Source organism: Parasteatoda tepidariorum, chromosome 6 (assembly GCF_982258835.1).
Source record: "Parasteatoda tepidariorum strain Cologne lab strain chromosome 6, Ptep-v5.0, whole genome shotgun sequence".
NCBI lineage: Eukaryota > Metazoa > Arthropoda > Arachnida > Araneae > Theridiidae > Parasteatoda > Parasteatoda tepidariorum.
The window spans coordinates 63814014-63832411 of record NC_141760.1 but is presented as its reverse complement, the minus strand read 5'-3'; the positions used below and the strand labels follow the sequence as shown (position 1 = coordinate 63832411).

General features: G+C 28.4%; 1 protein-coding gene across 4 annotated transcripts in view; it reads right to left on the bottom strand.

The window, feature by feature from the left end:
* LOC107454007 (QRFP-like peptide receptor) overlaps positions 1–18398 on the bottom strand; it is a 129191-nt gene that overhangs the window by 71431 nt on the left and 39362 nt on the right. For 3 of the 4 annotated variants that reach the window (XM_016071047.4, XM_016071046.4, XM_016071048.4), the window contains exon 2: positions 13462–14126. The exons of the other annotated variant lie outside the window; for it this stretch is intronic. In XM_016071047.4, the coding sequence (XP_015926533.1) occupies positions 13462–13831 (370 nt within the window). In that variant the 5' untranslated portion in view covers positions 13832–14126. The remainder of the gene's footprint in view (positions 1–13461; positions 14127–18398) is intronic. 4 annotated transcript variants of the gene reach the window in all.

The window sequence follows — 18398 nt, the reverse complement described above, 5'->3', positions numbered from 1 at the left end:
CTACGCAAGTCAATGTTGATTGCCCGAATACGATGTCAGGAAAGAATTCTAACTATACAATTTCATTTGACATAACATCTCTCTAGATGTAATTTAAATGTAGGAAATGTAGTCATTGTGTTAAGAGTGTATTATTGTGTTAAGAAATGTAGTTATTGTGTTTTCGTATCTCGTAGAAAGATAGTTTTAAGTAATAAAATATCGTAAAATATATAATATTATTGCAAAACGTTTTAATAATGAAGGTACAAAAGTTTATAAAATTAATTTTAAAAAATTTAGAAATAAATTACCAATAAGCGTTCTCAGCTATGATAGGGGAGAGTGAGATCAATTGTAACAGGGTACGATTGTAACAGAGCAAAAATTTCGAGTGTCGGGTTCTAGATTTGGTTTCTAGGTGGCGCACAAGGTGTATCGAACTTGATACACCTTGTATCCACTTTAATAAATCTACATGTACACCCCTGCTGGCAACCATTTTTATGTACTTTTGAAAGAGTTACATCTCTAAAGATATTTTCACGCTACGTAAGTACTTTTTTTGGTATTAGAATATTATATTGTAACAAAGTAATTTTTTTTAAACAAATAAAAATTATTAACCGAATATGTAAGTGGACACCTTAATTAACATTTCAAAAAAAAACATTAGTTTTGTTAATTAACTAGCATTGATTTTAAAAAATGAAGCTGAAATGGCGTCTTGGGGACGATTGTAATAGTAAGTAAGGGGACTATTGTAACAGCTGAAAATAAATAATCTTATGTTTTCAAATCATTACTTAACTCTTTAAGAACCACCAATAGTTTCTTATATCATTTATATTATGTTGCATGTGCATTATTTTATTTGTCACCTTTCATAGCATAAATTAAAATTTTTAACCCCTTAAAGTTAAAAATGTAACCCTTTAGGTGTCTGCTCATTATTATTTTTACGCCTTAAATATCACTACTATTTTGATCAGTAAAAAATACATCACAACTATGATAATATGTATCATCAACTATGTTTTAGTTGAATTTATGAACTGTTACAATTGACCCCGTAAGTGGGGACAATTGTAACAAGTGCACGACTGTCAAAAATTGTTAATAACTAATATAATAACATTTAAAATAAGGTATTTTTTTTTAGTAGAGGATAGTCTACTTTACTCGTCTGTCAATTAATACTAATAATATATTGGATTTTTTGTTAGTTAAAAATAGTTAAGTAAAAAATGTTACAATTGACCCCACTCTTTCCTACCGCTTTTCGTTGCAAAGATTATTCAAATTATCTTTTTCTACGTCGACTTTACTTTCTCTGATAATTACTGTCAACAATTGCATTAAAATACGTTGCATTTCCAAAAAAAGCTGTTTTATCGCAGTTTAATGTTTTAGAAAACAATGTTTAGTCTACTATTTCAAGCTATTTCTGGGAAACAAGCTTTTTCTGGTCCTGTTTAAATGCAATTTTCTTTAATATTGAAAAAAAAAGGATAAAGTTAACATAAATTTTAAATGATTTAGATAAATAGAAAAACAGTTTCAAATGCTCATGAACAGCCAAACTTGTAACAGACAGGCGCTCCTAACTGCGTTTGATGGCATTTAACTTAGATGGTTAGTTGGGTTGCGAATTAATTCTCAATTCCTGTGATGTGTCTTTACCTCTTCTTTGTTTAAGATCCCGCTGTACTGAAACTCCAGGTATTTACGTTTCATTTAACAAATTAGTATATCCATGGTTCTTCATTTTATCAATTATCGATGTAAACATTACTTAATAAATAGATCATAGCAACTGTTTAATAATAAGTTTCAATTAAGTAATAGTTTTTGAAGTAAAATAATTATTTCATACATAATTCGATCTGAAAAAGATAGTTATTCTAGTTCAAAATGCAAATTTTCTTTAGAAAAAAACAAACTTTCCAAAGAATATTAAACAGTTGAATTCTAGAATATATTAACTAACTTGCAATTGAATTTTAAGAAAAATAGCAAGATAATGTAAACTTTGAGTCCAAGTTCCTTCCCAATACTTGAAATTCGATTTGAATAAGCATTGTTATGTGATATTCTTATTAAACATTGCAAATTATGTAAATTTGAGGCATGCATCTCAATAAACGAAAATATCCAATTATGCTTTGATGTTATCGATGCAAAATGCATATCGGTAATTTCAAATTATGTTTGTAGGAAACTAATACATTATGCATGATATATATGTTAAGAGAATTTATTTCTAATAAAAATCATTTTTTGAACAGAATTCTTACAAAGTAAAGACATTGCATGAATTTTATAGTTGTATTATTCTCTTGAATTTTCTTTTTAGAAAAAAAAACCGATCCGGAATTTTTAGAGAATTAAAAACTGCGTTTTTCATTTCGTTTGATAGGCAATGCTTCTGTGATATTCAGTGATATTATCATTTTCTAGACAATTCTATTTAACTTTTATTGAATTAAACAATACTGTTACATGAATGATGTGTTAATCGTAAAAATACCATTGATAAATTTTCAAAATTATATAAGGTATCCAAAAATATTTACAATCCAATAATTAAACAATGCATTTGTAAAAATTTGCAAACACCCTTCCTTACAATTGTAATAAGCTTAAGTATAATTTCTAAGCAAATTAATGCATCGGTTTTTATTTTACTATTATGGACAACTGTATTTTTCGGAAACTGTCTTTCAATATTCTTAAGAGCGGTGCAGAATCGGTATATAACTAAACGAAATAGATACAGTTCTAGATTTAAAAGTAAGTTAAAGTGGAAAAAAATTACTATATTCGATTATTTTGAAGTATATCAAGAGATTTGGAGATTTCCTTCTTGTACCTCTCATTGGTGTTTAACTACTGTTCATTAATCAATCAATAATTATCTTACTGAGAGAAAAAGTATGGTCAAAACGACCAGAATATGATAAAATTTAGCTTGTTTCTGGCAGTAGGGGAACACCGAAAAAAACGTTAAGTTTTACCGAAGCTCTTTGTCAATATTTGTACTATTCTGCTTGGAATTTTTATATTTACTTTCATATTTATATTTGAATATTTATTCTTTCATAAAGAATATTATTCAAAGTTTTATTAATGAAGAAAAACAAAGTACTGGTCATTTGTGAACTTCTTATTTATCGTTATAGAATACGTAAGTCTCTCTCTGTTTAATCCCGTCTAAAAAATTTAATGAAAAGATCTTTCAAATGATCTTTCCTAAGTTTTTTTATTTTCGTTTCACTCTAAATAGAGATTTCTCTAAATTGAGCAAAAATGTTCCAAACAGCTCCGCAGCAAATAATAGTCAAATTTAAGAACACGCGTATTCAAAATTGAAACAGCATTAACCTCATAATTTAGCAAAGTGCACGATTTCAACAGTGATGCGGGGAGGGGTGCGAGAGAGACATTCGGTGTTTTCCTATAGGATTCGAATTTCTAAACATTCCAGGGTTCACAGTACTACCATAGTTGTCCTGAGAGAAATAAGAGCCTGTAGTAGACACTGCAATAAGTATAAATAAATAAAAAAAATTCAATGTAATTGAAGAGAATTAAAAATAGCTACAATTTAGAAAATATGGTCCCGATTGTTTAATCAAGACATCATTAATTTTAAGTTCACTTTTTGTTATGTCGCTAAATCTTAAAAACTTTGAAACAAGCAGAATATATAAAGCTACCTAACCTTCACAGGACTAGGGTGAACAACTATAGTTGTAAGAGCATCCTACAATGAACCTGGACATCCATGGCAGGATCCTTGCCGACAACCTTTTCTCACATATTTTTCCCTCCACGTTACTTTTAAAACTATATATTTTGTTCTAAAATGAGTATAAAATGCCTCACTTTTGAATACAAGAGGTTTTAAATTTCGATTATAGCTTGTTTCCGAGCTATTTTGATATATTTTAATCACTTTTGAGAGCTCTTTTTTTGCAGTGTTTTTCAGAACTTTCACAACTGTATTTATGGATATAGAATTTGAATATAATGAAGGAACGGAAAGGAGAATGTATTTGGGGTATGAATATATACTGTACGGAATTTGTGAACAAGCATTTTTTTATTACCGAGTGCACCAGTTATTAAACATAAAGTAAAAGAAAATATTACGACAATGATGCTTTTATAAGTGAATGTTTGGAGACAAAAAATGTTTACTGCTTTAGAAATAAAGAGGAAGTAATGTTTTATTCAGAAAAAAGTTTATATATTAACAAATATAGCAGCTGTGTTACAAAAAAAATGAGTCTCAAATGATTGGTGAGTCTTATTTTTTTTTTAGCATTTTTTACTGCTCCATGGATTATCGACATTTCTGAGTTCCTGTAACAAGTGATACATCACTGCCATTGTATGTTATTTTCAACTCGATACTTTGCTTTTCACACTTTATTTTTCAGTTTTAATCATCAAATAATCTGGATTATTTCTTCTCTAACAAACATTAAAACACCTTTGCTAAAACTTCCAATAACTACTTATTCCCCTTTATTCCCCTATTATAATATTAATTCGTGTATCTTAAATAACTTTGCTTCCTGTTATCTCACTTAAACTCGGGGTAAGATGTATCATAAGTTGAATTTTTCACTTATATGCATCTGCCCAATAATATATACCTGTACTTGATCTATAGGAATTGCGTGGATCACACCAAACTTACATGAAAAGTAAAGGGATGTAAGCTCTGCAAATTATTAAACTATTTCGAACTACAAACTAATTGTGCAGGTTATCTAATTCTGCAATCGGTAATATGGGAAAGTCGTTTAATTCGATTCCACAAAGAGTAAGAATTTTTGATAAAATTACTTTATTTCAAGATAATGGCATTTCTTTTTAAAATGAATAAAAAATAAAAATAAATTAAAAAAAACATAATTCAGGTAAATATATGGTACTTAAACCATTTATTTTGTAATATTTCTGTTCATATAATAACGCTTTATCAGAAATTCTAGTTCCCAAAATTATAGACCTTACTATCACACATTTAGTAGAAATATACGTAACTGAATTTTATTCTTTACGTTAATATGATTAAAATTGGTTTTCAGTTTTTATTTATTTATTTCATTAGTTTATTCACAGATACTAATTTTGTTTAATTACTTGGAATTCCACCAAAAGATATTCGATCATTTAGAGTTCCATGCCCGTAACAAATTGGTCACTGTTCTAAAGTAGGATAATAAAATCAGCAAACTGTACCGTATACATATTTTATCACATATTATAAAACTATATTTTATTGTTAATTCTATCAAAATCATTACCAAGGCATGTCAGTAAAAATTGCCGAGCTTTTTGGTATTCCCATAGAATCAAAAACATGATGAATGAAATTTTACCTTATTCTGATAGTTTTAACCACATTTTTTTCTTTGCGTGGCAATTTCTTCATGGTGTTGCATTTTCACTAACATTAGGGTATGCGAAGAAAAAAACATATTTTTAACTTTTTTTTCTAAAATTAAGTACCAGTCATGTTTTTATTAATATTTTTGCATTCCAGAAGATAGTTTTTAATTGAAAATATATTTTTTGTTTTCAGTTCAAAATTCCCTGTAAAGGATTTTTGACTCCTGCATTTTCCATTTTTTTATACATCAAAGTTTTTATAAGCCCTTCTGACTATATTAGTTACTTTTTAGGCATAAAAACTTTATTTTATTTATTATACTTTAACTAAAGTTTTCTTTTGAATAAAAAACAAGATAAAACATCTAACAACTAGCTTACAAAGCTTCTAAACTAATTTCAGAGTTATCAGTCTTCAAAAACTTTTTGGTTTACTTAGAACATTAAAAGAAAAAATGATTTTATTCTTTCAGAAATAAACAAAAACTTATAAGTTACATTTAAAACAAGATAAAACTATCGTTTAAAAAGCAACTGTTGTTTAAAATTAGACTACCCATTAAACTACCTGACAGAACATCGAGGCAAAATATTCAATCACTTTAGCATTACATCCATCATCATTTGTGCGTAAATATTTCAAGCGAAGGTGAAAATGACTTTAAAATCCGAAACTGAATAATTTAGATGTGTATTAAATTTTAATGGATAAAGTATGTTCTAAATAAAACTTAATTCTAAAGTTATCAGAAACATTTAACTTCTTATTTTGCCACAGATACGTCAAAGTTTTATCTAATAGGCTATTGCACAAAATTTTGGAAGTTCTCTCAAGTGAAAAAACAGAATATTTTGAAAGTAAGAAGTTTTTTTTTTAATAAAACTATTCAATATAAACAAATTTAAGATGTAAAAATTTCCTTTTATGATGGAAAATGTCGTAATAATTAAATTGATATGTTGTAAGAAGTACTTGATAATAAACTATTATTGCTAAGCATGTCATTTTTCAGCAATATACTGCATATTACTGTGAAATGTTGAGAAAACCTATATATATATATATATATATTATATATATATATATATATATATATATATATATATATATATATATATATATATATATATATATATATATATATATATATATATATATATATATATATATATATATATATATATATATATATATATATATATATATATATATATATATATGTGTACGTGTATTTGAAAAAAAATTCCAAAAACTTGGACATAGTTTTTAACTTTAAAAATCTAAAAAATATACAAAATTTCAGGAAAATTATTGTATTGTAATCATTATTATAATTCAATCTAACCAATTGCATTAAGAATTCATTATTGTAAGTCAATCAACCAATAAATATTTATTAAAAAAAAGAGTTATTTTCTTCAGTTTAATATGTAAAATTGCTTTTATGTTGAGTATAAAATTTAAAAAAAAGCTTAAATTTGCTTAAAACGATGATAAATAATATGCTTTTACCGATTTGATGAATTAAATGCTTAAAGATGGATTGAATGCTTACACTAATATAACAATATTAAATATTTTCACACCATTGACACATGTCATATTAGTTTGTTAGCTATATATATATATATATATATATATATATATATATATATATATATATATATATATATATATATATATATATATATATATATATATATATATATATATATATATATATACATAATACAGTATTATATTTTCTCACTTTAACACTACATTTCTGATTCTTCAGGCATTTTAGCATAATGGTAATTTTAAATGTTGATAAAGATTTTTTTTCCTTCCGTAATTAACCAGCGTTTTGTTAAGAGGATCCAATTTTTAACAAATATACAAACCACTTTTAAGCATGCAAAAAATACAGAATATCAAATGCAATGAGACAAATAGTAGCAGAAATTTTTTAAAGACTCTGAAAGTGACGAATAAGTCCATTTTTACTTGCGCAAAAAAATTTTACAGTGAAATGGAAATTTCATGGTTTGAAAAATATTTCTGAGATTAACTATTTAGTTATTCCTTTAGATTTAAAAATCTTTAGGAAAAGCAGTGAGGCTCAGGGAAAAGAGCGTTTGCCTTCCATTGAACCGGGTTCAAATGTCAGGGATGGCTGGGATTTGGGCTAAGGCTTTCACTGACCATAGTGGTGATGTCAAATATCCTCAATGAGCCACGATGACTCATGAGATAGAGCGTTTGCCTTCTAATGAGATGAACCGGGTTCGCATCCCAGAAATGACTGGTTAATGAGAATTCCGCATCCAGCTTGCACTAACCACAGTGCTGACGAGAAATATAATCAGTGGTAGACTGATCATGGGTTATAGTCCCCTTGCCGTCTGGCTAACCATGGAGGTTTTCCTCTCCATGTCGGGAAAATGCGGTGGTCAGTCCCATTAAAAAGGTTCTCCACGAAGCAAATTTCTCCCAATACTTGGTCCAGGAGTCTCCTTGATTTCTGGATTGGATTCAAATTTACAAGGTAATGGAGATGAACATTAGTCGTAGTAAATCCAAAAAGTTGGGTCGGCTGTTTTAACGATGGTTATAAAACTGTAAAATTATAAAATAAAATATAAAAAATATCCTCAGTGTTTGACGGATCAAAAGTCAGAGTCTCTTTTTCATCAGGTTTACCATGAGAGGTTTAACTGGCAGTTAATTCCCATCAAAAGTCCTCCAGAAAGCACATTTCTACCTACACTTGATTAGGAATTCCCTTACTTTCTGGATTTAGTTCAAAATTACAAGGCTACGGAGTTAAACATTAGTAGTCGTAAACCCACAAAATATATGAATAAAATATAAAATATCTTTAGAATAATTGATTTTTAAGCCGCAAATAAAGAATATTAGATAACTGCAATCTAATCTAGATATAACACTTAATTTTGACTTCTTTAATTTTATCTGAATTCTAAAAGGATTTTATCAACAAATTGCAAGTATTTAAAACATTTTGTGTACAATAATTGCAGTCTGACTTGTTATGAGAAACAATTAAATTAATTAATTACATTTTTGTTTTACATTATTTTTCAAAAATTGAAAAAAAATGAATATGAATATTGTAATCTTATAATTCTGTGTCTTAATAAAATGTTAGTAATTTACTTTAACTTCTTATATAAGTATTTCTATAGGTTAATCCTTTTCAGAAAAACAGCAAAACAAAAAAAAAATGTTCGTGGATTTAAGAATTGATAAGTGATTTTTTTTGATTAACTAGACTTTTTTATTCCACTGCCTTAGTTTAATCTAAAATATTTTGAAATATACAACAAGATGTGATAAAAATGCTTGAAAATATTAAAAAAAAATGTTTTTTTGTGTATGAGAATTTTAAGACTTTTTAAAATATGCTCTTGAGATAACGCCAAAATTTTTAAAGTTAGAAAATTGCAGAGCATGAATTTTTTTTTTATCGTTGTAGAACAGAAATAATAGTTTTAAAACTTCAGACCATTAATATGCCACTTCCCTTCTCTTAATACCTAATAGTTCTTTCAAAAAACAAAACCCAGTTTTATTTTTTCTTCAAAAAGTACCATTCATTAATATAATTTTCCGGTTGAAAACGTTACGTTGTAACTCTTTCTTCTCTGTGAGAATCGTTTCTTTGAAGGCAATTTATTCGATGCTTGGCGAGATCATAAGAATCTTATTGTTCGAACTTTTATCCGTTAGAGCCTCGAAGCAATAGTTGGGATTTAAGGTCAGAGAGTAACCTGACCCTGGAGCTTTTATTTCCTAAGAGAATCTCAAGTTTTATTTGAGGGGGAATTTTCATGAGTGTTAGCGAGGAGAAAAAAAAATCTATCTCACCATATACTACAGAAATATTTCAACTTTACGTGCTTGCTTGAGAATTCAATGAACAAAGGGGAGGAAATAAATGAAAATAAAGTTGAGGGACTAGAGGTAATCCACGTTTTATAGAAACGCAAAGCAATTGTTGTATAAAAATTTGACGTGCATACAAGATTTACAATGCCGAACTTACTATTTATTTGAGTTAAAATGCATTACTTTACTTTTTTTTCAAAAAGGATAGGGTGGGATATCAGTGGCGTACTTTTCAAAGATTCAAAATGATCCTTGATGGCTCAGGGGATACAGCGTTTGCCTTCCAGTGAGGTGACCCGGGTTCGATTCCCAGCGAAGGCTGGTCGATACGAATTTACATCCGGCTTGTACCAACCACAGTGCTGACGAGAAATATCCTCAGTTGTAAACGGATCATGAGTCCAGAGTCCCTCTGCCATCAGACTAACCGTAGAAGGTTCTCATGGTCTTCCTCTCCATGTTAAGCAAATGCGGGTTAGTTTCATTAAAGAAGGCCTCCAAGAAGGCAGATTATTTTGAATACTTGATATCAGGAATTCCCTTGTCTTCTGGATTGGGTTCAAAATTACAAGGCTACGGAGTTAAACAATAGTAGTCGTGAACACAAAAATTGGGTCGACTGTTCAACGATGGTTATATATAAAAGATTCAATGTCGATTTTCATTGATAATATTTAGGTAATTTAATTAGTTTTTAATGCTTTACGTTGATCAATTAATTCAGAGAACAAATATCATTAGCAAAATTAAATAAAGTTTAAGGACTTCTTGCAGTTAAATTTGTACATATTTAAAACTTTCCAATTGAAATCCGTAGAATTAGGCATCTTTTACATCAGTCTGATAAGTCAGCTATCCAATTTTCAGTCAATAGTTAAACGGATAGGTTAACTCTTCATTATATTAAATAAAAAGTGCAGCTGATGTCTTACTTTACCAATCGAACGGTGCAACAAGTGCCTCATAATAACAGTCGAATATATCAGTCAATATCTCATAATATCAATCAAACTTTGTCACCAATATCTCATAATATTAATCAATTTTGTAGCTATTATCATATAATGTCTGTCGAATAGTTAAACTAACATCTTATATTTGATTGCTTGTTGAAACTTGTAGGTATTTCAACTCGTACCTGTTTTATCAGGAATCACTAGATTTATATATTGATTTTTTTTAATATTGAGTTTCTGAAATCTCTAGTGTGAATAACTTTCTTTCTTCAATTGTGAAAAATATTCTAAAAATTTATAAAAACGGTAATTAAAATTACATCACATAAGCAACCATGTCCGGTTTTCTGGTAATAAAAAAAGCTTTTTTAATCGCTGTTAATGATTCACAAAATATCTGATAGAAAGTTTGGGTCAGAAAACTGTTGTAAACCCAAATAGAGATATAAATCTCTAAATTAATATATTTTGGTTAAAAAGTGAAATTTTTTTAAAAATCAAACAGCCATTTTTCAAACATGCGCATCTCGAATTTATTTAATTATAAATTTATATTTTTAATAGAAATATTTCGAAACTCTAATTATTATTAACCATTGCAGTTTAGATCAAATGTATTCCTTAATTAAATATTACAAAACAATACCGTAACTACTATTTATAAATATTAAAAAGTGATAAAAATTATTAAAAATCAACATTTCTACATAAATATTTCGACACAAAATATAAAACTCATGAATAATTTAAGTATTCATATATTCACTTATTTTCCATAACTACGGAGAAGTTCTATCAGTAGTGTAAGGTATCGAAAATGCAAACTATATAATTTAAAGTACATGAAAGTGTATGCAAAATTATTTTGAATTTTAATGTCCAAAATAATAAGCAAACTCTAAACTCATGTTTATATATCATTACTATTACTATTATGAGTAATTAGCATCTTTTATCTATTCCGAAATCTTCTAAAACATCAAACATTTAAGTCAATGAATTTGAGATGTTCTTGAATTCATGATGAAGCTCCATGTTTATGCATAAACTGCCTAAAGTCAGATGGTTAAAAGGAGAGAATGAAATTATGACTGCCGGATATATGAAGGCAATGATAGGAGAAACTTTATATCAAAAATCTTCAAATCAGTAAAAGCAACATTTATGATGCATTAAAATTTAAGTACCCTATTTAAAGTGCTCTGCAAGAGATATGTTAATGATTTGTAGAAAAGTGTTAGAAAACTAGCAAATTTGTTTTAGAATGTTTAGTGGATGTAAAAAATCTGAATACATGTTACCTCATCCAATCACAAAATGATTTAAAAAAATTAAGAAAAAGGCAAAATAATTGAAAATAACATTTAAAATAATAATAAGTCAAAATAGAAAAACTCTAAAAGCAGCTAAAACCAAATTTGTATTATTTAAACAATTTGGAAAGTTCGAAACACAAATCAAGCAAAAAAAGAAGAATTTTTAAAGTAAAATTCCAGTAAGTTTGCCAGTAAAATTCCTGCAGTGGACTGATGGTTCCCAGTAGAGCACAGGAGTCAAGTGTCACTGGCTGCGGTCAGTAAACGGGTGGATAACCATTTTGAGTAGCCTGTGGAGGAACCAAGTCTGCGTGGTCTCTTTCCCCGTTAAACTGTTCTACCATAAAGTGCTCGACTTCGCGCGCAGGTGGTCGGGCTACCAAAGCAGGGAAGTCATCCCCTCTGCAGAGAATCAAAATCGCAATGGCATGTCTTCGGATCATCCTCATTGATATTTCCCAGACCGTCGCCTATAGCCAATTTTGCAGATCTAGTGCGATGCAAATAAAGTACCTACTCATGTTAGCAAAAACGGCACTTCATCAGGGGCACACTGTCTGCTAACACACAGAAACCTTTCTGTTGTCAGTGTTGTTGCCTCATTCGCAAAACTTAACTCATAAATTTTTATATAAATTTTCAACGCTGTAAGAAAAGTAATTCTATGATTTGATGCGTGGAAAAATATTTTAGACTCAGAAATCTACGATGTAAAGAAAAAACAACAGTATGGAAATCTTGTGTGATTTAATTATGAAAACTTTAGAAAGTTGCTAATTTTTTTAAATAAAAAATGCGCTATATATTTAAATAGTTTACTAATTTATTCTACAACTTTTATGACATGTGCGTAGAAGAAAGTAGGTTGCTGTTTTAAATTTCTGCTTGTAATTTCAAATTAATTGCATAATGAAGGAATTTAAAGTATTTCTCAAGATGATATGCTCATTATGCACTGACTCATATATTTTTCCATACTTAAAGTTACTTCCGTTTAATCAGTTTAATTTGATAATTATTAAATATTTAATATCTAAGTAGCATCAACATGGTTCTTGATCCTTTTTGCATCTTATGTGATCTCCAGGAAGAGATGGATTTCTCACACCTGTTTAGATGCCCTTCTCTTCTCCGGACATGAATCTTGGAGAGCTACTGGATAGCTCACTCTTAATTATAGATTTACTGTTATCTTTTTGATATTCAATTGTCTTTCAATGTGCCATTGGAAGTGAAAAAAAATCATTACATATCAATACAATAAATACTGATTAATAAAGAGAAATATAGGTTAATAAAATTAAATATAAGTTAATTAAAATAAATATTAATGTTACTTAATAAATATTCTTTACCGCCATTGTGGAACGAGTTTGAATTGTTTGGTTTTCCCAATGCCCACCCGGATTTTGGTTTTCCTGATTCGGGTATCACAAGGGCAGATTCTGTAGACCGCTATCTCAGGAGCACTATATTAGGTGGGTCAACGTTATTCCTCCAATAAGAAAGACATATAGTACAGAGAAGAAAAGAAAAGAACATCCATGCCTTATAAAAATTCGACCCATGGACCTTTCTGACTTGAGATCAGCTTCCTGATCACCATACAGCCGGTCGGCTAATTTGAATTCTTGCATAAATATTTTCGAATGTCTATTAGATTTTTAAAATTCTGAATAGTTTCAATATTTGATTTAAGACTTACTTTTGTTATATATTCCATGAAAAAAGTTATTATTACAGATTGAAAAAAAAAGAGAATTATTAACCAGCCTGTTCATAATGGGGTTTTTTTAATAACCCAAATAACTTTTTAATAACTAAAATTAATAAAAAAGAAATTCAACAAAAGGACATTTAAGGAAAAAACATATGTATAATTTATGTGTATATATATGTATAATTAACTTACTTTGAGTAAAAGGATTGAACTTGCACATGAATTCACCAAGAGCAAATACTGGATATGTAAGAGTGTTAATAAAATGAGGTCCCATGCAAAATATGCATATCAGTGCATCTGCAACAGCCAAGTTTGCAACATAATAGTTTATAGTTGTCCGCATAGATCTATTTAGAGCAACAGTCAGAATGATACTAATGTTTCCAAGTATTCCGCCCAAGATAATAAATACGTAAGCTACAATCTTAAAATAGTCCGTGACAATCAACGTCTTGAAGATGTATGGTTCTCGAAAGTATGTATGGTTCTCATAACTTGGTAGCGGCATATTCTTAAATGATTGAAGATCTTCCTCGCATAAAGTGTCGTTTAGCGACATGTTTTCTATTTCTGTTCTTGAAATAAATAATCTTTATTTCTTTTTAACCAGACCAGAAAAACTAAATATCCTGGAAAAACAGGCAAGTTATAATAAGTCTCGCACAATAAAAATGATGATTAAAAATATCACATTCTGGCCTCTTGGAATCTTTTGTAATACTTATGAACTATAATTGTTTTATTGGTGCCTCTGATGTGTTCTTTGTTTCTGGTTTATCTTTGTTACCATTTCCTTTGGTTTACTGATCCTTCCTGTATTATGTTCTAGACATTGCTTCGGATGATAGAGATACCTGAAAAGAGATATCAACAAAGAAATTGCATTAACACATCAAAAATTGTATCTCAAATTTAATAGTGTGTTTTAAGGAAATAAATCAAATCAATTCACATTACACACACACACTTACATACATATATAGATATAGTCGGTTAAATCTGCAATAAATCCGATGATTCTACTTCTAGCTAACGTTAATATCTATACAAAATACATCGTACGATATTGGCATATTATTAGGAGGACAATAGCTCTTATTCTCTAAATACATAAGGCATTAATACCAGACAAGTGAATGTGTGACTATTGCCTCTAATCATAAAGCGTCAGTATAGGAGGACAGTGATTGCCCAACAAGTGTATACCGGAAAATAACCCGCAATCCTAATAATAAAATTTTAAAAAATACATCACTGTAAGAAAAACTAGGCAATGACTCAAGCTTAAAGAAATGAGTGTAGATAATAGATGGATCTTGAGTTTAAAACACACCTTTGTGAAGAATATCGGACAATGATCCTGAAAATCAAACAATGCTCCTCCCTGACTTAAAAAAATCAATTAACAATCAGATTAATGAAAAGTATTATCGTACAAGAATTTTTGACACTATACCAGTATTAAAATTTCATTTTAAAAATGTGAATAAATTTTTTAAAAATCTGGAGGTGTAATGCTAAAGCCAAAAAAATTTGAACTTTAAAATATAGTTAAGTTCTCGTGAGAAGCAAACGAGCTTATTTTAAAGTTTTATTTACAAAAATATTTGCTAAACGCAATAAAACTACTTGATAAATATACAGAAATATATAAAATATTTAAAACTGTTTTGTTTTTGTGTCATAGTACAAAATTGCTGGGTCGCTTGGCTAGTAAATAATAAAAGTTGCCTTATTAACGGAAAATTCAATACACCAATAATGAGTAATAATAATTCACAACAAAGTATATCCGATTCTTATAATAAAAAACATTAACTGCGATCCTGTGATGCATCTTTAGCCTATTTTGTAAAACAATGGCCTTTATATTACTGGGTAGTTGGAATTAAAGCTTCATTTTACGACATGGACGACACGTGGGGTACGATACGATTCTTATCTCACTAACTTGTCTTACTTTATTTACTTTCTTCAAAAATATCCTCAACTTTGGATAAAAATACATTTCAGAATGTTTGATCTGTTTAGTTTGTTTGAAAGCGGCCAAGACCATTAGGTCGTCAAATCTTGAAAGTAAAAAAAAAACAAACATGAGCATATTTGCGACGACTGCAAAATGCACGTCTTGATCTATTTCTGTTATTTTACCGTCGCATTAAAAATATAACTCAAGAGAAACTTGTCAATGGATCTCTTTTTTTTCTTTTTTTTTAAGGAAAAGAAGATAAAATGCAAAAAATAACCGATCATTTCTTTCCAGAAAATATATTAAATAATTTTTTAAACACAAAGACTTATAAAAAAATACAAAAATGTCCTTGTCAGTATTTGAAGAATTATTTTTAATTATTTCAAATTAGTTAAATAAGCATATTTTAATAGTATTTCTTGAAATTGTACACATGTAGTAACTTTTCAATTGCTAGAGATTATAAAAGTAAAAATTATCAAAATTTCCTTTGTAAGATTTCTATGTAGCTGTATTTGTTACCAAAAATAGTAAGAATATGCCTGAGCTTGCAAATATTCTGCATATAGCTGTAAATTAATGATACATTAATTTATATGTGCTATATAGTTTAATACATATGTTACCTGCAAGGAACATAGAATATTTTAACTATTGATGCAGATGTAAATTTTCAAATAATCTTACTTGAGATTCAAGTGCTTTCACTTTTTCAATTATATTTGTCCGTATCATTTTGAACTCTTGACGTTTTATTTCATCAATAATTATTTTACAAATTAAAATAAAGTATTACTCTATTTGTAGAAAAATTTTCCAACCAATAAAAGTTAAGATTTGAACTTTATTTCGCAAATCGACCTTCCTAAATTTATTGTTTTAATTTATTTAATACTTTTTGAAACCAAAAATAGAACGAAAAATTCTGCTTTAACAGTGAAAAAGGTTGAAGAATTTACTGCAGTTGAAATCTCTTTAAAGAAACATTTCTCTTTTAAATCCTTCTTTTAAAAAGAGTTAAAAAGAAATGAGATACCTTTATTTTTTAGACGAGAAAATTACAGTTTAGTTTTTCTTCTAAAATTTTTTGACGTCGAATTCATCTACTTTTTTCTTTCATCTTTTTATTAAAAACTGTTTGTCAAAAAGTATAATAGAGAGCGGTAATCTTTGAATTTTTACTTGAAGTTTTATAAAGATATAAAGTAATTTGTAAAAAGAAGAAAAAAGAAATTACAAAAAATACAGTAATTATACTTTTTCATATGAATATTTTTTTGTTTTTATAACCGTAATAAATATTAATCAAATAAAAGCACTGCTATGACTATTAAATTTTAATGGTCTAGAAGTTGGAAATGAATACTTCAAAATCTTGGAATACTAAAAAATCCAACGGTATACATGTATATATGAATTAATGTTATCATATATATAGAGGATACAATATATAAAGAAGTTATATTCTCAGCTTCAGTATTAACACCCCTAAAAAATAGTTTTCTGACTTCTCTTTAAAACTCTCTAATTTTATATTCTGCAATTTGGAATCTTTATGCTTTCTCCAAAAAAAGACGCCGGAGTAACTTAACAAAAGCATATGAGAAATGTCAAAAAATAAACAAAAATATCTAGACGAAAATGGGAATTATGTAGAAAAATATAAAAATATATTCTACCTTTAAAATAATGTGTCTTCGAAAAATGAACAATTTTCTTACGTCTAAAAATTAGGATAAATCTTTTGTGCTTTCATAATTGAAGTATTAGTATAAAAAGTTATAACATACATAAATTATTTTCGTCATTTGTGAAAGGATGTAAATTCAATTCATTTCATCTCTATTTTAAATTTTTTTATTGAAAACAAGAAAATAATAAGAGGATTTTCTTGAAAAATATCACTTGTCCTCTAGGAATCCGCTTCTAAGACTATGTAAAATATATTACGGTAGTAGCAATAAAAAATACCTCCTAGTGCGTGAAGCTATTTGTTAGGCATTTATTTACGATGTATTTCCAATTTTCTGAACATGTTTTTTTTTTTCCAAAACGATCTCGTAAATGAAAGGAAACATAAATGCATAGAAAAATAAAGATAAAATATAAAAGTCATGATATGCAGTGGAATGTATATTGCTCATAAGAATATCCCTATTTTTTCGTTTACGCCAAATAAAACAAAATTGGAAACACGTAGGAGAAACTGGAATTGTTTCTGTTTGGAATAAAGTAGTTTATGAACTAAAAAGAAATACTTTGAAATACATATCCTGAACGATTCATTCAGTTTCAGAGGGCTTCTTATTTGCAAGTATACGACGCAAAAAGATGGGTAATGTGTGGTGGGAAGCACACACTCACCCAAAGTCTAGTACATTTTACAAATATTCAATGTGTGCATTTCTGATCATCCGATACTCATTTTAATGGTATTCCAGTTCCAGCCATCACTCAATTCCATCTTTCAATTGATCACTCAATTGTTTTTATCTATGTCACACATGAGAGGTGATTCGTGCCCGCTATGTTATCGGCATTGAGGGTACAGTGCGAAAAACGAAGCACAGTTTACTCCAAATAACTTTCGATCTTATAATCGGATCTTCATGTTCTAAAACTTAATTTTAATGGTTCAAGAGGAATATGCTAATTAATTAGTAAAGAAATCGGAAATTAAGTTAAGAAATCAGACACAAAACCCGCTTTTTTCTGAATAAACATACCTTATATTGACGGATTAAGATTTTTGATCCCCAAAATTGAGGGGTTAGCCACAATCAGGGAAATTTGGTCCCAATAGTTTGGTCAGAAGAGCAGTCCAGAATTTGAACCATTTTACGTAAATTTTTGAGTATTTTGCCTTATCTCACGTATTTTGCCTTTACGTATTTTGCCTTATCTTAAGAGACTTGAATAAATGTTTGGCAGACTATTATGAAACTCGTTTTTTCAAAGATAATTTAATAAAAAAAACAATTAATAATAATAATTTCTTACTTTTATTATTTTATTTAACAATGTTGAAAAAAATTGAATTTTATGTTATAAATAGTTTTGCATAAGTTGAAAAAATAGAATTTTAAATGACGTAACTTAAAATATCGTCTGCACTAATTAATAGGCATTTTTGAGGTCAATCTCTGGAGCCATT